We start from the raw sequence: 21,397 nt of genomic DNA on the forward strand, positions 1-21,397 counted from the left end.
TTGAATAATAGTCTCATCTAATGTGAACATGTGTGTACTCAATAGTATTTAGAAAAATATGATCAATCCTGTGTTATTCTCTGGCTATCTCTGGCTCCTACCAATGTAGCACGTAACTTGGGAGTCATGATTGATAATCAGTTGACCTTCACAGATCACGTTGCCTCTGTCACCCGATCATGTCATTTCACTCTGTTCAACCTAAGAAAGATCAGGCCATACCTAACCCAACAGGCCACCCAGCTCCTGGTGCAGACTATGGTTATCTCCCGCCTTGACTACTGCAATGCTCTTCTAACAGGCCTCCCAGCTTGTATTGTCAAACCACTACAGATGGTCCAGAATGCAGCAGCGCGTCTGGTCTTCAATCAGCCTAAAAGGGCACATGTCACCCCGTTACTTATTGAGTTACACTGGCTACCCATAGCTGCCCGCATCAAATTCAAATCCTTAATCCTAGCCTACAAAATTCTCAGTGGGTCTGCTCCTACCTATCTAGGTGCACTGATAAAAGCTTATGTTGCCCCACGACCACTCCGCTCGTCAGGGGAACGTTGTCTGGTGATCCCCAGACCTTGTACAAGACAATCCAGGCTCTTTTCATGGGTCGTTCCATGTTGGTGGAACTCTCTACCAAGTACTATGAGAACAGAGGCATCCCTGCCGATCTTCAAGAAGCTCCTGAAGACCCAGCTTTTCCAGGAGCACCTCCTGTCCTAGCACTGGCAGACATCCCATTTTAAATATTTTAATAAAGTTCTTCCCAGGCTTATCACAGATTTTCCCAGGATTATCTCTGGACCTGCTGCGGTGGTCCTGCCTCTCTCCTGCCTTCATCATCATCACTCACCTATCCTCAACTGCCTCCATGTGTCTCCCCCTACTCCCCCCTACTCCCCCCTTCTCCCCCAGTCTCTATCTCTATCGCTCTCTCTTTCTCTCCTTCTCTACCCTCTCTCTTTAGCCCCAACTGGTCCTGTCAGTCGGCCATCCTCCAGGAGTCTGGGTCTGCTCCAGGTTTCTGCTGTTAAAAGGGAAGTTTTTCCTCACCACTGTCACCAGTCACAAGTGTTTGCTCCTGGAGGATTCTGTTGGGTTTCTGTAAATTGGCTTAGACTCTGGTTTCTGACCATCTCTATATATAAAGTGTCATGAGATAACTTTTTTTGTTGTGATCTGGCGCTATATAAATAAAACTTGATTGATTGAATGATTTAATTGGTTTTCCCCTGTAAGTCGCTTTGGAAAAAAGCGTCTGCCAAATGCATAAACATTAACATATTCTACTTGGCTTTACAATAAATAGATGGAAACTCAAACGTATCATAGTATTTACAAGTTCTGCAGTTTTCTTAATGATTATTAGATTTCAATAAGTCAATATTAAGCCAAACCAAAATCCCCTTATTACTGTGTTTATCATATAATACAGAAACATTCTTACTGATCAGTGCAGGACCCTGGTGTTAGGTACATATAACCAAAAATTCATTGTTTCTTTTTTTTGTGTGTGTGAATTTTTTAGTATCAGTTTCAATGGTTACATATTCAGTATCATGTCAGGTTTAGTTAAGTATACTTTTTTACTTATGTACTTTGCATTTCAGAGACTGATGCTGCATCATATTTTTACTCAAGTGTCTGTATTTCCACTAGATTAAAGAACAGGTGTATTTGCCATCTCTGGGGTGACATAGTAATTTTGCTGTGATAGTTCACAGTGACAGCTGCTGCCTCATTTTACCTTTATATTTGACGTACCTTCATTGTTTGACATCAACCAGGGCCCTGGAGAGACTGTTGAACTAAAACGAGGGCCAATGCTAACTCCTAAGTAGCAAGACTCTATTGTGGTATCAGCCCCAGCCTGTGTCCACTTATCACCTTAAACATTCTATGCTTTTTTGTGTTAACCCTGTAACACAAGGGTGTCAAAGTCATTTTAGTTTAGGGGCCACATTCAGCCCAATTTGATCCCAAGTGGGCCGGACCAGTAAAATAATAACCGTGAAAAAAGGACAATTATATTATGATCAGGTTTACATCCACAAAGTTTTCTTAAAAATCTGAAAAACATAAACAACTTGAATAGTCTTAAGAAAAATAAGTGCAGTTTTAACAATAGTCTGCCTCGGTTTATCAGTTTATTAATTACACATACATTACAATCGCACAAAACATTTAGTAACAGGCAGAATATTGGTAAAACTGCATTTACTTTTCTTAAGACATTTCCATTTGTTCATATTTGTTCAGGTTATTTACATTTTTTTGTGAATGTATACTTTGGTAACGTAAACATTTTCATGTAATTTAACTTTTTTACACCAAAAAAACAAAGAGAAAATTTGGGCTTGTCATTATTTATAGGTTATTATGATAATATTTTACTGGTCTGACCCACTTGATATCTAATTGGACTGTATGTGTCTGTATGTGGAACCTGAATTAAAATGATTTTGACACCACTGATTGTTAATATCTTCAGTGTAATTTTTGGATTTCACAAATTCATCCTGCCGGCCAGATTGGACCCTTTGGTGCGCCGGATTTGGCCCCCGGGCTGCATGTTTGACATCTGTGCTGTAACGCCTGAACTATTAAATCATTGACAGAAAATGTCTTTACTGGTCCGCCTACACACATTGGGTGGCTGTGGCTCAGTTGGTAGAGCGGGTCATCCAGTGACTGAAGGGTTGGCAGTTCGAAACCTGGCTCCGACTGCCCACATGTGGAAGTGTCCTTGGGCAAGGCTCTACATTGCTCCCAGTAGGGCCTGGCAGCACCTTACATGTCAGCAGCCGCCCACTGGTGTATGAATGTGTGCATGAATGTGTGCATGAATGTGTGCGTGAATGGGTATTGGGCACCGTGAAGGTGTAGAAAATATGCTATATAAGTGCAGTCCATTTACGATTTTCTAAACAACCCAAAACTTTTTTTTTTCAAATATCAATTTCCATGTATGAGTTTTGATTTTGTATCATATTTAAACAAACAAAAACATAATATAGTACAAACTTGTCCAACAAATTGGTAATTCCTTGTCAAAACTGGCAAAGTTCTGCCTCCTTCCTCATTAATGACAATCTTGTAGTGTCACTGGAACGGCCTCTGGGGAATGAATTCCTCCCCCCTGGTGGATTATCTGTGTATTGCATGTATCTAATTGTATACATCAGGTTTTTCAAGACAAAAAATATCACACTGATCATGTAGAGGGCTTCAAAACTCATGTACCAAATATGATACGTATGGTGTTATAGGGTTAACAATGTACAATTTGACAACTTACACTCTGAAAAGGACAACAGAGATGACAAAGCCAACCATTTTGTTCTGTAGGGCACCTAAGACATTTATAGAGTTGACAATTACTTTATGGGTGACTGACAACCTCTTAATTTTCTTGCTGTGTCACAAGAGTGGCACATCTTTGTAGATTTATCTTAAGATACCTCTTGTCATCAGGGGATCTCTGTGCCTGGGGATTAGAATTGCCACTTAAAGGGTTTGTTGTTCGGTGTATCTTTTTAGTCTTTGAACACTTATCTCGGCTTTGCATCACTGAACATTTATCTTGACTTTGTTCTTCTTGAAAGCACCACCTGACCTGATCTGTAGATTCTGTTGTTGAGGCATGACACATTGTGCCTCGAGATATCGCACAAGATTTTTTGACGTGTCCACATATCTCTGTGAGAAGGTATGTCAGTCAGTTGGTCAGCTGGGCCTGTTAATAATCAATCTTCCCAATCACCACTTCAGACTCTCCAGAAGTATGTGGTGATGTGTTTACCTGCACAGACCCTGCAATCTGCCTGTGTTTCTGTTCTTCTCTTCATTTGCTATGTTTGGAATGTTTCTAAGTCCTGACCTTTTGACAATGAGTTTGTACCTCCAGCAAATAACAGCGTTGCATCCAGTTTACCTCTAAAAAGATGATATTTCAGGAGTAACATGAACTTAAAATTTAGCACAAATGCTCACTCGGATTCAATGAGGAACTGAACATGGTCAAAGGTTAAAGGTTAGGATCACTGTGACCTTGTGTCTTTACTGTTTTATGGTTGTGATATTTCAGGAATGTCTAAACATATTTTTTCAGATTTGTCAGAACTGTATGTTTGGAGTCAAGGATGAACTGATTTCAGCCACTGGGTACTCACAAAATGGTTTTTTTGGACATAATTTTACATATTGATGCAAGGACAGTTGATGTAAATGACTGAAGATGCTTCTTTAAATGCAATTTATTCTCACATCAACAGCAATGCTACTCAAATTATTTATTTTTTTTTTTTTTCTACAAAAATTAAATGATTTTCCAATGAACTTTCACTTGTTTCTATCATGTTTGGGGGCATCAGGGGCAAAAATCAGACAGACAAAAATATTTAAAATCAGAAACAATATACTTTTCTGAGTCTTTTTTCCTGTGTTATATATGTTGTGGGTTTCCATCTTTGTTACAGTACAATGTGTGACAGGAAGACGAATATGTTCAGTATTAACCGACAGTGCAGCTGGGTCACGCTGGCTCTGAAAGCAGGAACAAACCTAATACAATTTCATTTTACCTTGTTTCCACCAGAAAGAAAACATTGCTTTATTAGCTCAGGCTCAGCTTTGCTTCCTGAATTACTTGAATCTTGTGTTTTTAAAAGTACTATTATGTTGCTGTATGTATGCAATGATATTATGTCTCTCAGTAATATTGTACCTTCAATAGCTTTCCTATATTTCCACTTCATCAACTCATTCTTTTATAAGTACCTTGAAATTCCTTTCTTCATGTAAAATATTTCTTTTGAAGCTATATTAAATTAATAAGTCTAAAATGAAATGTATATAATGAAAAGAGAGTTATTGAATCCAGCCAATGCAACAGCAATGTTCAGGCGGTCTCCTCTTCATAGTCGTACAGATGAATACATGAGATGTGGCTATTCAACCATTGCCTTCTAGTTTTACCCACTGGGAGGTTAAATGGCTCAGTCAGGGACGGACGGAAGGGATTATTGTGTGGTACAGTACATATGCATACTCATTTATAGCTTTAGCAAAGGATCATAAGAAAAAAATAATGGTAAATATTAATGCGATGGACACTCTAAATGATTTAAGCATTAAATAAGTAAAGTAAGGAAAGGTGTGAACTATTTGACAACCTATGCCAAGCTTGAGCAGAGACTCATTCAGAAGGGGGAAAAAACTAATATCATTTCTTGTTATTTGGACCAAGTCATGTTTTTATAAAGCCTGATTTGCCCACTTCAATCCTAAGTATTTCTGAATTGTGTGGCAGCACTAATACAATTTTCTTTCATTTCTGGGTTTTTCCAGGTTTTGTCTGCAACAATTACATCCTGACTGAATTAGCATTTTAATTACAAGGCAATTTTTGCCATAATGCTGAATACTGAACTATTTCTAATGAAGCAGACTTCAGAAAATTATTCCTGGAATGTATGACTGGAGCTATTTCAAGAAGTTCTTTTTAATTAAAATGGAGGATTGGTCAGTCCTGTGCAGCATGTCATCCTAAATCACATAAATAAAAGAAGAACAGCCAACTCTTCAAGGAAAATTTCAACAGTATTCCCCACACTAAGTTGTTAAGAATGAACAAGTCTGCCTGTTGTTATCTTGATTAAGGTCACAGCCACCTGTAGGGAACGTCAAGTTAGAAATGAGTAATTACAGGTCTATTAAAAGTAGCAGAAGTATTGCATGGCACTGAGTTTTTTAGCAGCTTGTGCACCAATAAATGCAGCGTTATACCTGCCTCTGCACAATTTAAAAGGAAATTGTGGCTTATTATGTCCTGTACTGAAGGTATTTGCTGCCCTGCCTGAACAATGGGTCATTTTCCTTATAATGTGATTACCTCAAGACTCAAGATGTTTATTGTTTTGTTTGTGCACAATAATTGCCGTCCATATGTGCCTCTATAAACCCACCTCAGGAGCCCACATGGAGAGAAAAGGGATTAAAGTTGAGTTCCAAAAGTGGAGTTGCATTTTCATTTTCTGCATATACTTCATAATATATTGGATTTTGTAAATGTACTTAGATTATGACATTTAGAAAAGAAAGACTGCAAGCTGTTGAAAGAGTTAGAAAAGTTATATCCAAAAGTTAGTTTCTAAATATCAAGAACACAGAGCCACTAAAACTATGATCATTTTCTGACTTCTGGAGATATCAGATTATTCAAGTGCTTATGTAAACAGCATACTGTGATATGCTTTGTCTGATTATGAGAAATTAGATTAACACATCCGGATTTATCCCCAGTACTTTGATATCTTTGTGCATGTATACTACTATAATCTGGTTTATTTTGTTCTTTTTCATCTGCGATTTGTGTAAAAAAATAAATAAATAAATAAATTGTAGAAAACAGATATGACCTAATCAAATGTGAGCTGAGAACAATAATAGGAAGTTTGAGTCTACCATCACACATACTCTGAAAGAAATCCGATGATTTACTGAAACATGCAAACCAAGGTTTTTGATTATTGCATTTCTGAATTGCATGAAAATGTGTCAGATCCAATTATTAGTCCCAGTTATCAGATTTTTATGGTCATGTAAACAGGCTCACTGATATTGGTGTGTATTCTGGTGCTAGTAATATAAAGTACTTGTGCAGAAACATTTATTTTTGCTTTACAAGTTATTGTGCACTGCAGTTCTTCCTACAGCAGATGTTGGACATGTCCAGTGTCCTATAATATAATCTCATGTGGAATCTGGCTGGCTTGTTCTCCTGCCTGAGTCCTTTGGACTTTTATCTGTGGGGTGGACTGAAAGGAAAGGTCTACAAGAGTAGTCCACACACAGCTGAGGAGCTGACAGTTGTAATTATTCAACAGATCTCACTGGCCACACTGCAGGTATCTGACAATATGATAAAACACGTCCAGACTTGTCTTCAGGCCTGTGGGGGACATTTCCAACATCTGCTGTAGGAAGAACTGCAGTGCACAGTAACTTTTGTGGAAAAAAAACAAACACGACTGCTCAGTAAGTTTTGGCACACCCTGTATATTAGAAACACTGTCACCTTACAGTAAAAGGTCCTGGGTTTGCAACATGTATGTGTGGGTTTCCTCAGGATATGCCAGCTTCCTCCCACATTCTCACATGAATATGAGAATGAATGGAAATGTTCTGCCATCTTCATCTGTGTGTGCTGCATTTCCCTTTATGGACGGTTGCGCATCTGACAGCACCATGTATTTAATTTGTCTCAGTGCAATTTCACTTTACCTTGTTTCCACCAGAAAGGAAACACTGGCCAATTTAACACAAAGATTCTGGAAAAAAGGCGAGATGGTGAGCCCACCTTTTTTACACCACTGACCGATTTACAGTCAAGTCAAAGGAGTAACAGAGGTGAGACAGGCTGGACTTTTACACAGCGGACCTGCGTTCTGGAATACTGTAACATGTAACTTGCACGTCAGAAATACTCCGAGCATAGCAGTGTTGCTGACCTCTCCAGAGTCAGCCCATATTTCACCATTCCACAAAGGTTAGCATGGATAGAGTCCTCCGCCCGAAGTGACAACAGCTTCCGGATCTCGACATTTCCCCAGTTCGACATCTTTCTGGTCACGCTGATAAATGGTCACGCTCATTTTTAAATCCCCCCGGTGCTGGGGTCGCACACTCAATACGTCATCAAAGCGACACACCTTGGTTGCGGAACAAGAGGTGTTCCTTTTACATAGCATTCCAGAATCATGATCCCACCTTTATCACGGCTCTGTTACTACCTCCAGAGGTGTCACAGAGCCACAATAAAGGTGGGACCAAATGATCCCACCATTTTGTTTACACAGACGTCATTCCGGAATAAAGGAGAAATATTCCCGTAACAGAAGTGCTGTGTAAAACGGGCTATTGCTTCATTGACTCAGGTTGGGCTTTGCTTCCTGAGTTACTTGTCACTATGTTATTGATGTCATGTTTCTGGAAATAACATTATACCTTCAATAGCCCTCCTACATTTCCTTTGAGTGTGTTTTGTCAGTCTTTTATAGGCATCTTGAAATTCCTTCCTACGTGTGAAATATTTCTTTTCACTCTACCATGTTTAGTTTTAAACTGAAATGTGTATAATGTATGAAAAGAGAGTTATCTGATCCAGTGCCGGTGTAACTGCCTTGTTCACCAGGTCTCCTCTTAATAGTCTTACAGATGAATACATAAGATGTGGTTATTCAATCATTACCTTGTAGTTTTACTCGTGGCAAGGTTCTGCCATCATCATTTTTATGGACGGTTTTGCATCTGACAATTTGCCTCATTTTTTATTTCTTCTTCTTTAGTTTTTCTGCTTCTTTTCCTTTTTGTGCCTTGTAGCTTAGCATGTCTGTCTATGACTTGTCCAAAAAAATTGAACTATCCATGTTTCCTCATGAACCAAACCATAGTTCAGTTTGACCTCAACCAAAGTCGCAGATGTCAGTTGAATAAACGACTGGCTGTTTGGTCACAGTGGTCCATGGGCACACACACACCTGCAAATTTAGTTGGAATCAAAATGGAAAAATCTGTAAATCTGGACCAAATGAGGTGGGCGTCAAAGTGTCCTCTATGTCTGCAATATACTGCCAACCTATGCATGGTGTACCCCACCTCCACCCAGTGACAGCTGGTATCAGTTGAAGACCCTCTGACCCTGCAAAGGATTAAGCATTTGCAGAAAATGGCTGAATTATACACCAGATGTACAGTCACACAGGCTCAGAATCCCACTAATATTTTCATTAATACAACTGTAAATAATATGACTATTATCAATCTTTTTGTAATTTGGAAAATCCATGCACTACATCTATATATTTAGATACTTTTGCTCTGTATTTTATTGACGTGTAACTATAAGTAATAAACTTCTTTCGCACATGCACAAGGACAAAGACAAACTGCAACAAAGTGTATGTGTTACTCTGTTGTTTGTGCTGTTGTATCACACCTGGGAGACTGATCTCATGAAATATCGTTGTATATCACACCAGTTCTTAAGGCATTTGGCGTGCTATACAAACGCATTTTCATCCCTTCGCGTGTTATTCAGTGTTATTTGATTGTGTGTAAATTTATGCTAAGATCTTCAGTTTATATATAAACTAACCCTAACTCTAACCCTAACCTCTAATTACATGGTAATTGGCGGAGCGTGAACATACATGGAAAGCTTATAATGTGTACAAATAACACGCCAATTAAAAGCGGCATGTATATTTACGCAATTCATGATATCACATTGCACCTGGAGGAATCTTGGGATATGCATAAAATAAGATGTCAGAGTAGCTGCCATATGTTAAACATCTGGGAAATGTTTCCATGCTAAGTGGCACAATATCTTTCCATTAATTTAAGGCTATAAAAGTTAATGGCAAACTCTTGATTAATTCTTGTTTTCTTGGACGATTACATTTTAGCTCTGTATAATGATCTATGATAGGGAATGGCACTTCACCATAAAGTGCTTTAGCAATCACCAAAACCATCAAACATCCATTCATTATTTCTCATGGCAGGGAAGTTTCAGACACCAGCAAGACATCTTTTTTTGTGTGTTATATTTGAAGATAGCATATCTTAAGAAGTGAGCCCAACACTGTGTGTGTGTGGGTGCAAACACTTTGAAAGATGTACTGCCATTTTTTCGTTTGATAAAACACCTCTCATATGAAAGCAAAGTCCTTCATACAAAATTTGGTTTTGTTGCTTTCTTATATCTGCAGTCTCACATCTTTACTGTAAACGCTGCACTGTTCAAAGGATAACAGCTGTTGTAACACTTTGTGGTGTATCCACTGGCCCATAAAATGTTCAGAGCTGAATAACAGAAAAATGTGCTCAGGTTACATGTGGCTGATGAATGACGATAGTAGTTAAGAAAGTATCTACAATTTTTTTGACAGGGGCATTCAATTTAGGTAAAAGGTGTAAATGGATTAAAACAGACATAGTACAAGTCAAATTTAATGGGTATAATTGGCTATCCACATATTAGCAGTGGTGGAAAGTTTGCCCTAAGTTGGTAGTGAGCTCTGGCAGACTAGAGAAGAGTGTGGTGCTGCCTTGTAGTACAGTGGGTGGGCAATGAATAATTTACAAGCCATTTCTCTTTCATCTCTCAGGTCTAAACACAGAGCTCTTTGCCGTCGCTGTCTATGACAGCCTAATATCTTTCTAAGTCTTGCAGTACTGTAATAGGAGAGGTATGGCTCTGCATAACGAATGCAAAGCATGCTGGGAGTTTCAGTAGGGGCTATTTGGCTGAAGTGCTGAATAGGCTGTGAATTGCAAGCAGAGAAAACTGGCAGGAAAATTAAAGGTTTAAATAACCTTCCACAGATACCAATAGAAAATCATTAGAAGTCCATGTGATAACAGCTGTGCTTAATCTTTATCAGGGAGTACCTACTTTTTGGGGGTCATGGGCAGTCACGCCAGAATGGTTGAATGAGTCTTGGGAAAATGATGTTCCACATAAACAGCAGCTGCATTTTTGTAATTATAGTGACACCAGCTACCAAAAATAGTTGTAGTGGTATCCACCATCATTACTATAACACCAGTTTTTCCACTACATTGACAATTACAGACAGATGTGTAAATGCCTGTTTGTCAGTGTACTATTGTAGGACTGGACAGTGAATTATTGTATTGTTATCCATCTTAAAAGATTTAATTTCCTGTTTCAAAGCTCTATATGTCAGCCCTGCCAGGAACTGGCGAAATGTCCAAGGTGTACCCCCCTTCGCCTGTAAGTAGCTGGGATAGGCTCCAGGTGACCCCCGTGACCCTGGTGAGGATAAAGCAGGTTCAGAAAATGAATGAATGAATGAATGAATGTTTCAAAGTTCATATTGTTAACACAGGTTTGGTCAACCTGTGGCTTTAGGAGCACATGCTGATCTTTAACCCTTCCCAGTAGCTCTATGTGGCTTTCTCCAGGGATGAAATGAACAAATTTAACAAGAGTCAACTTACTTTTACTTTTTCATTAGAATCTCAAAAGTGTTCATGAAATGATCTGCTCACCAAGGTTGAGACAGATCATTGAATACCAGGCAGTAAAGATAAAATAGAACAGGAGTGAAGTGGACCAAAACTGACCTAAATGTAGACTTAAACAAATATGAATCACATCTTCAGCTGAACCTGGGTCTATTCATCTACCTACTGAAGCTGGAGCACAAAGAACATTTTCTAAAGAACCAATTCAACTTCAAGTCCAAAAAAATACAAAAAACAAGGTTTATTAACCCAAAGATAAGTAGACAGTTATACTGTACAGGCACATTTAAAAGTTTTTCCAATGAAAATGTTCATCATTTGTCATCTGTCATTATATTTTAATGTATTTTTATGTGTGTGTGTTTATTTATTTATGACGTGTAGCTCCTGCCTGGTACTTTTTTTGTCTGTCTGACCAGTAATTGCTATTTAGACAACAGATTTCTGACCTCTGTGTTAATATCGAAAACAGCTGACCTGTAAAGTTTATAAACTTTTCTTTTTTTTCTTTTTTTTTTTTTTTTTTTTGCTAAAGATCCATATTCCTAAGCCAGTGGTGGCTGACAACAGTCCAACATGGACAGATGGAAAGCTGAATGACCTAATTAAACATTTGGAGCTGATTTCACACAGCTGGACCCAAACAAAATATAATCACATACTAATCTGAGCCACAAAGAGCGAATTACTAGTTGTAACATGGTTTAGATGAATCTTAGTCAAAATGTACTAATATACCATACTGTGTCTGTTTTAGTGATGTGTGAATATGAATTATTTCCCCTCATTTAAAAGCCATTTTACAATTTCTTTGAAGTCTACATTTTTCTTTACTTTCTAATTTACTGTTTTCAGCTACAGAAAAAGTAGTATTGATCATTTCTATGGAATGACTGGGTTATTTACTATCTATCTATCTATCTATCTATCTATCTATCTATCTATCTATCTATCTATCTATCTATCTATCTATCTATCTATCTATCTATCTATCTATCTATCTATCTATCTATCTATCTATCTATCTATCTATCTATCTATCTATCTATCTATCTATCTATCTATCTATCCCTTTACACCACATCTTCAGTTTTCTTCATCCACAGCTGTGACTGAAGACACCAAGTGCATTATGGATTTTCTTGTGAGAGACAAGCAAAAGGCTGCTAAAAGTCTGACTATAATAATAAAAATCATACATCTTTTTGTGTTTATCCCAGCATTTTGTTTAGAGCACTTGATTTTTTAAGAGGAAGCACAGAAGAAAAGAAGAATAACAATAATTTCACAGTGGTCTTGGTACCTCTTTGCAATCAGTTGAAAAAAATAGAGCAAAGATAGAGCAGACAGTTGTAAACATAACAGGAAGAATAAAATATTCTTTTAAGGTTATGAGGCAATCAAATAGACACCTATTCTATAAGCCAAGACAGATTATTCTGGCCTTGTCTTCCCTAAAATGGGGACTATTTTATCTATTAACTGTTTAACATTTTACTTGACAAGGGCACAAGCATTTTTGAGAATCTTCATTAAAGCCATTTTGCAGATGGAGCATTTATTCAGCAAGGGATACTAAAGCCTGAGCAACATCTTAAAAATCATTCTGCTGAGATGACACTTCTTAGTAGGCTCTAGTGTCCAGTAAAATTTACATTTTAATTTAAGTGTCAAAACTCTTAATGATGATATGACCGCCTCTCACTAAAGTTCCATAGGTCAGGAGAGGACAGGTGAGCGATTTCCATGAAAACCGAAGAGGATGGCACAAATGCATCCAAAGGCACTATATATTGTTAGAAACTGTAAATACTTGTCCATAAAATACTGACACTCTAAAATGTATTTAATAAAAAAAAACAAACAAACAATTAATTTACATTTTAATTGTCATACTAATCACTACATAAATAAGCAGAGCAGCAGTGGAGAGGCATAAGAAGACTACATATTGTTTAAAAGTAGACACATTTATCATTATTAATATTATTTATAAAGATAATAATTGAGCATCTGATAGTGTTAGTGTTAACAACAAAAAATAATGAATAGATTTAAAACATGGATACACCCACTATAGTACAAATATAATAGAAAAAGAGGCATGTTTGGGTTCTGTGTGCTTTTGAGCCAAATGAAAGTGTATAAAGTTGCAACACATACACATATAAAATATAGCTCATTATGTTTTATAGAATCATTGTGTAATAGCAGGTGGATTTAACATCCCAGTCATCTACTGCCACCCATGTCTCTTATTTTATAATAAATAGCATCTTAAACAGGTGATAAAAGTGATGATATCAATACAGTAATACAACTATAACAAGTGGTGCCAGGCACAACAAATCCCACCCCTCGCACGTATTGTAGTTTATTTTGGGATCGATCCAGGGTTTTAATGTGAACTCTTTCATTTTCAGTGGCCTCTCAGTGTTTTACTGTTTTGAACAGAAATGAGGAATTTCAACCTGAATTCATCTTTTTATTCCCAAAATTGAGCCGACTCACTGGGCTTGTTAGAAATTAATCAAGCATAACATTCAACCACTAAAATTCATTTTTATGATCAGGAATGGAAGTAACTGTAATTTGAAAAACAATGAATTTGAAAATTAATGGACAACAAATAATAATTATATTTTATCATTAAAAATATCATTTTGGTTAAAAAGCTTTAAATACTGGTGTATTAACTATTAAAGAAACATAAAAGATTACTTTGGTAATTAATTAGCCTATTGCTAATTTAGGGAACATGTACCATCAATGTTACATTGAGGGGTGGTTTAATAAATTTGTTAAGCTCTGTAAAATTAGAATGTGATCATCATAGTTGTTGATCTCCAAGTCAAATGATCAAATGACAAAAAATTATTAGTGATATAAACTTTTGTGTTTGTGTGTGTCTTTAAGATTTCTTTCTTTGACAATATCTTAGACATTTTTTTAGTGAAGTTTTACTTACTTTTACCTTTGAAGTTAACAGACATTGTTATGTTCAGACTACAATAAAAAAGTCTCAAAGCACAAACCAATTATGTTGTTAAAGCCTTAATCCTTAAAAAGTAATGATTTTACATTTATGTTAATAATCATTGTTATTGTCTACATATGTACTACAGCATACACTACCAGTCAAAAGTTTGGACTCACCTGGTTTTTCTTTATTTTCATGACTATTTACATCATAGATTCTCACTGAAGGCATCAAAACTATCAATGAACACATATGGAATTATGTAATTAAAAAAGTGTAACATAACTCAAATCATATTTTATATTTTAGATTCTTCTAAATAACCACATTTTGTTTTTATTACTGCTTTGCACATTCTTGGCATTCTCTCAATGAGCTTCATGAGGTAGTCACCTGAAATGTTTTCCAACAGTCTTGAAGGAGTTCCCAGTGATGTTGAGCACTTGTTGTCCATCTGTGGTCCATCTCGTGCCACTTAAATGAGAAGGTGAGTCCAAACTTTAGACTGATAGTTTACATATATATTTTAAGATAATACATGCACAGTTACACATGGTACAGTGCAGTGAAATACACTTTTGGCCAGTTCTAATATTAAACAATTTATTTAAAATATTTCAAATTGCACATTTTTTCTGCCATGAAAAATTCTAGTAAAATTTTTTCAAAAATAATAAAGTAGTTTACATATTTACATAGCCTGCTGTAGGATATGGCACATCTTTCAGTGGATCTGTAGAGGAGATAGGGGTCAAAGCAGATCTTAATTCGCCTTATCCAATGTGACTTTTGTCTGTTTGTCTAATGACTACTCAATTCATCAGCAATATATTTCAGCTCCACATTTCAGGCATTAATCTGAAACCTTCCACACACTATGCACTCTATTATGTAATGGAGTAATATCACATTATGTCATAGACAAACGTGCGGGGGTGTGTATGAAAGAGACATGACTGGGAGTCTTTTGTTGCGGCTGATTCCCGCCTGCTTCATATCCACGGTCGGCTTTTCATAATGCTTTTCATTGTTGATCTATCCTTACAACTGAATGAAGCCCGTCCGCTGGCTGTGGAACCAAACTGACTCCTCCGTCACTACGCTCCTCCCCTCAACGCCACGCCGACCTCTGAACTGGCAACTCATTTGACCAATCACCACTGGAATACCCATCCCTGACGTCTTTCATGAACCAATCACAAACCGGGAGGCGGGATCGCAGTGGGCCTGTCGTCCAAGTTTGGTTGCAAAGGTAAGCTCTGGTTGGGATTTTGTTAGTTTTATTTAACATGTAATTATTTCTAACAGTGGTATTTAAAGATTTGTATCATGTGTGCTTGTTAAGTATAGTGTCTGTTAAAATAAATAATGTTTGGCAGGCAGCGGTCGGCCATTTAGGGCTAGCTTGGCTAAGGGTACAGCCCTGTAAAGTATCCCAAGCAGAGAGAACAACGGTGATTTTCCTCAATTACAACCACTATTTATTAATTTTGGCTAATATTTGTAAACTATGGCGTTGTCAGTTTACGTTGAACAATGTTTGCACTATCAGCGGAATTTACTCGGTTACAGCAGCGTTATTGCTAAGTTATACGGTTGTAACTTTGCTATTTTTAACAATAAATGCTGTTTGCAAACATAGGGTTTTGGGTGTAAGTGTAAAAACAGTCACTGTTTTCTTTTATCGAGTCGAGTGTAGCTAACATTAGCTCTGACATGTTTGTTTATACTGACACTATTTGCTGAATGTGTCTACACAGCATACTAACAAGGCTGTTCACTGAAACACGTGTTAAAGCAAACGTTTGTGTAACTTAATCCTCAAGACATTGTGATAGACTAACTGTTTTTTTCTATTTTGTGGTCATTTCAGACAGCACATATCCACGGAGTGAAGTAGTATACAAACCGAGTCGAGGAGACTTCAGGACGGAAACTATACCCTACCACACCTCTTCTTCAAGCAGCCTCCTCGACAGGGTTGGATACTATTGGGAACTATTTGGAAGTAGTCAGCTTCACTTCATTTTCTTCCTTCTTTCAAACGTAATGGATTTTGAGAAGACCTAACCTGGATGTTTTGCAGTACAAGAGTTTCCAAAAGCTTGCTAGTGGGTTTTGACAACTTCTAAAAGTCACGTTTAAGACTTGAAGAACTGGGAAGTAAATTAAATACAACATGGATCAAGCCAGCGGTGGGGAGGACCCAAATAAACCCTCCAAAAAGAAGTCCAACGAGGATGAGGGTAAAAACAAAAAGCTGGTAGGTATTCTCACAGGTTTGTTACTGTTGCATGAAAGTAGGTGTGGAGTAAACTGTCACATCCTTTAATCCCACATCCAACAGTTAGCGTCACTCTCAGCTGTAGTAAGCCTCAGAAAGTTGTACTAAACCACAGCTGCAGAAAGCCAACTACTCTGCATCTCTAATAGTGTTATAGTTATTCAGTCAGTCAGTGTAATCCTCTTACAAAGTCAAACCAAGCAAAGGGGAACTTTAATTTTACCATAGTTTGTAAAAACATTGTCAATGCAAGGCATCCCTCTATGGGATATTGCACAAATAGGTATTGATGTGTTGTTGTTACTATTTAATGTAGTCTAATACAAAGCAGCTAATAGATGTTAGAGCTGAGCAAAAGAGATAGTGTTTCACTGAGTGCTGTACTTTTCTAAGCACTTAAGTGTATCATGTGCTTATCCCCGTCAATGCATCTTCTGAACATTTTTAAAGAGCATTCTTGTTTGGACAGTCAGGCATAAATATATTTTGTGTTGGCGCAAATAAGAAGTTCAGTCACTGAATGACTCATGCCATAAGTGTGATGTCCTTGTGATTTCTCCTGTGTGTGTTTGTGATTGATAAATTCTGAGTCTGCATAAACAGTTTTATCAGATGAATCAATGACTGTCACAGCATGACAGCACAAAGAAGATTACAACTGAAAACTAAGTTCGTACTTGAATATTCATTGGAGGTTGAGTAATTTCTGTTGCCTTATCAAGTGGCAACCCTCACTCGTTGTCACTGATGTGCGGGTGTTACTGAGCTATTACTGTTCACTGTGGATTGCCTGGAAATGAGATCACAAGATCCAGAGCTGTGGGGTGTTGATAGTGTGGTCTATCCATGCTGGACTAATTTGTACAGGATGCATTTTTAGCTGTAATTTTGTAAACAATGCCTGGCCACTGCTAAGAATATCCCAACACTACAACTAAATGTCTTATTTATTGAGCTATTAACATAGTTTTGAATTCACTGCCTTGAGTGGAATGTAAAACTGCAAATCTACATGATACTCCTCTGTGCACATGCAACAGTGTACTACTATACACTTTATCAGTAACTGCAGAAGCTGGAAGCAGTTGAAAATAATTTTCCATAACCAAAGACAGAAAACTTTGGCTGCTGTTAATCACAGTATCCGCTTTTCCACATTTGTCAGCGTGGAAAGTTTGGCTCAAATTGAACATTGATGTTCAGCGTCACCACAACATCCCTCAACATCTAGCAGTAATATTTATGCACTACATATCTTGAATAATTCACTGTGGTTGCTTTTTTATCTCTGTAGGGAATTGCCAAAAATTAGTACCCACTGATACCAAAGAAGGAAATGAACAAAACTGGTGGTCCAACAAAGTTAAGGGAATGTGTGACTGTTGAAATTCTCAGGCAGAAAACCACAGTGTGGACAGAAATAAAAGGCACTCCCAGAGCCTCCAAAGGGTGTTTCTAAAGAGACCCTAACAACAGCCTGCAACTCTAGAATATCCTGCCTCCCAAGTTTAAAATGCTTTCCAAGTTTCTTTCGTCTTACATCACTCAGTTAATCAACCCAGTGAGATAACTGCTTTTTGTTCCCAAAAGTGGTCTCAAGACATAGACATGTCCTCTGTTGCTCAATACTCCAAGCAAAGCACAGTCCAGTCAGAGGCAAAGGAAGCTTGTACTGAAGCTGTTGCAAAAATCTCAACACAGCTCTTTGAGAGAGGAAGTAATTATTCATCCCCGGGTGGAGCCACGATGTGTTCTCTTTTCAGCTGTCCAGTGTACACTGCAGCTCCAAATTTGTTTGCATTTACAGGCACAAATAATATTAAACCACTAAAGCAGCAATTCACAGTCTAATGAAAACTGGAGTTCTTGTTAGGGTCTATCAGATCATTATGTCATATCACATGTGCAGATTTTTCCTATGTATGAAACCAACTATCACCATTTATGGAGCTATTCCTGACGTGCAGTTTAGGTCACATGGACCTGATCCAGATGCAGAGAAGCTGTTCACTCTTATGCCATATAAATGTAGTCACAATCAATTTACTGTTTGCATGCATAACAAGTAAAGTGGCAAACAGTGGCACAGTATGGAGCAGTATGGTCCAGAGAAAGTCAAACCAGTCTTTAAAGGAGAAACCCTGAATGCACTGTTTGTTTTACAAGTCACTGGACAGGATTACGTCATGGCAACAGTATTTGATATTTGGACCCAGGACGTAGATACGAAGCACAGCCAAGGGCATTAGAAAAACACCACAGTGTTGGGAGATAAAGATAATACAAACTTCCAGGTGTTTGCTGCAATTCTCTGTTGTCAAAACATGATGCTCACTGAAACAAGGTAATGGAATGAGGTGTTTTTTAAAGGAATTCAGGAGAGCTGGTTTGACAAAGAGGCCTGAAATATTACTCCACTGCATACCAGAGTTGACGATGATGTCACACAGAGCAGCATGACTTCCACTCCACTATGTCCATGCAATGAATGCAATGATAAAATTCCACAGACATCACAGACTGAAAAACTACAAACCTTTTGGGATGTATAGTCTATACGTTGAAAGCATTTACATGCCTCTATCTGGGGTTGTAATTTGTTGCTTGTCATATTGTGTTGCAAATGAAAAGATCTATGAAAAAGTTATTAGAAATAACATTAATTTACTACATTAAGAAGTCTGAAGTAAACTGATAATTTTTGTCCTCTCGGAAAATCAGTTTTTCATATTATTCTTGTACCATGACATGATAAAGGAGAATGTTCTCATATCTTGTCATTGAGGATATCCTGGAAAATATTCTTATCCATTAAGATTTATTTATACAGTGTTGCAGTATTTATGGATTACAAACATATTAACCCCTACAGTGTCTGAGAAGGAGCATTGTTGTGCAATAGCTATCTGGCAGTAGCTTTCAGTTGTGCTGAAGTAGTAATAAAATTGAATGAATGATGTTTAGATTATGTTCCATTAATCACTTGAATAGATTTTCAAAGTATATTCAGTGACTGTAGCTGTTTCTTTTGGTTTTGTTAAAACTGATGCAATTTGATGATCCAAGTTACTTTTATGTACCAGAATCCTCAGTGTGTTGTAGGTTATTCTCTCTTGCCATGTGATCCATCAGGAAAGTGAGTGATTTCTTTTTGATTAGCTCAGGCTCAGGTTGTTGGCTTGCTTGGTATTGTCTATAACAAATGGATTAAAGGTGATGAGTATCTTAAAGGTCAGTCATTGGTGTATTAGCTACAAGCCGAAAGACACAGGTCAGTGACTTACAGCATGAGACAAGCCTCGGTGGGTTACATCTTAAAAAACATGTTCAGTTTTGAGCTGAAATTTAAAGGAGTCTAAAAGTGACTTTAATGCATTGTCAAAAATAGATTCTGTTGACTTGTATTGGCTTCCAGTGTTAATGATGGCAATTCTCACTTCTGCATGTGTCATGAGTGGTTTAATGCTTCCCATTTTTGGTGTGTTCTGTAGTCATTGGAGTTGAGTTTCCAAAAACAAAACAGATCAGCACTCGAAGGCAAAGAAATACACAGTTGTAAAGAAAAATATTCTTTATATATTTTGTATACATGGGTTTTTCATGTCAGGTTGTTGGTCTGTCTCTGAAGGTGGGGTACTTGGTTTTAGCCTGAGTTTTTGGCTCTCTGACTTTGCAAGCTGTTCAGTCAAACTTTTTCAAGAAGGAATTTGGGAAAATTGGAGTTGCACTGAAAGCAGCATCTGAATAGTATGCATTTAGTTACTTAATTAGATATGAGATATATAGGCATCTCCTATTACTCTGTGATTGGAGCTATACTCTGAGAAGGTAAAGTAAGGCTACATATCCTCTTGAGACCCAGCAATGCATCTTTGTCCTCTGTAGGGGACAAGTTTCACAGTTTTGCCTTTAAATGAATAAATAAATGAATAGCTGTCCACTGCAAAGACCATTCCATAAAAAAAGTAAATGTATCAGAAAAAAACTGCTGCATTTTGTCTTTTCCAATCAATCAAGACAGTTATTTAATGCAAAAAAAAGCCAAAGTTTTTATTTTCCTGGGTCTCAAGAGGATATGACAAAAATAGGTGGGCTTCATAGGAAAAGTGCATGAACCACACTGTAAATGTTACACTTATTTAGTGCTTTTCTGGTAGTTAAAGTGCAAATTCACCCATTTGCACACACAAATCCAAGTTGCTCCCAGTGGGGTTCAGTGTCTTGCTCAAGGACACTTCAGCATGTGGACAGGGGCCAGGGGTCAAACCACCATCCTTTTGGTTGGTTTGGATAGAGAACTTGCTTAACCAGCTGAGCCACATCTGCCCCCAGTGTTACCAGTAAGACTGCATACTGATGCTAGAGATGTAACACCCTTATCAAAGTGGTTGAATGGACACAATGAACCCAGACACTTACTTCAACACTGGAATATTAAACAGTGCACCATGGGCTTTGTTGACAACATTTATGTCGTTAAGTTGTTGACAAGATGTTAATGCTTTGGTTGCTATTGCTTTAAGATATTTGAGTTTACTGACAAGATGATATCTAGTCTGTTTGAAACGGCTATGGGACATAGGTGCCTCTCAAAGTAGTTTGGACGAGGTCAAGGGCGTCACGGAAAAAACAGACAAGTTTAAGACAAATATTACACATAATTGGAAAGGTCTAAATGCCATCCTAAACATACTCAAAGGGCAAAATTTAGTTTCAGATATTTTTGAATGAAAAATATCAAAAACTACTGCGTCACGGACGGACAAAAAAATTAATGTCTATTTTTTGCAAGAATTACAAAGGTCTCAAAAGTGAAGTTCCTATGACATTTTCATCCTAAAATTTATTCAATGTATACCTTAAACCCTCTATTTTACAACCCAATAATAGGTTAGAGGAAAAATATATTTTATCATACCTAAATAGCAAGAGTTTTGACAAGTAGCAGCCAAAAATGTCACAGATAGACAACAAAAGTAAATATCAAATTAAACATTTTTTATTTCAATTATCAATATCATATAGATTTTTTTTTTTTTTTTTTTTTTTTTACAATATTTAGAACATTCAAATAATAT

At 37.3% G+C, this 21,397-nt stretch overlaps 1 protein-coding gene across 2 annotated transcripts in view; it reads left to right on the plus strand.

Annotated features, from left to right (window-relative positions):
- The first annotated feature begins 15,119 nt into the window (after positions 1-15,119).
- Positions 15,120-21,397, plus strand: part of diaph2 (diaphanous-related formin 2) — a 428,253-nt gene continuing 421,975 nt past the window's right edge. The window contains exons 1-2 of one of the 2 annotated variants that reach the window (XM_030144879.1): positions 15,120-15,287; positions 15,909-16,298. In XM_030144879.1, the coding sequence (XP_030000739.1) occupies positions 16,215-16,298 (84 nt within the window). In that variant the 5' untranslated portion in view covers positions 15,120-15,287; positions 15,909-16,214. The remainder of the gene's footprint in view (positions 15,288-15,908; positions 16,299-21,397) is intronic. The other variant, XM_030144880.1, reaches the window with a different exon arrangement.

This window comes from Sphaeramia orbicularis, chromosome 10 (genome assembly GCF_902148855.1).
Source record: "Sphaeramia orbicularis chromosome 10, fSphaOr1.1, whole genome shotgun sequence".
Taxonomy (NCBI): Eukaryota; Metazoa; Chordata; class Actinopteri; order Kurtiformes; family Apogonidae; genus Sphaeramia; species Sphaeramia orbicularis.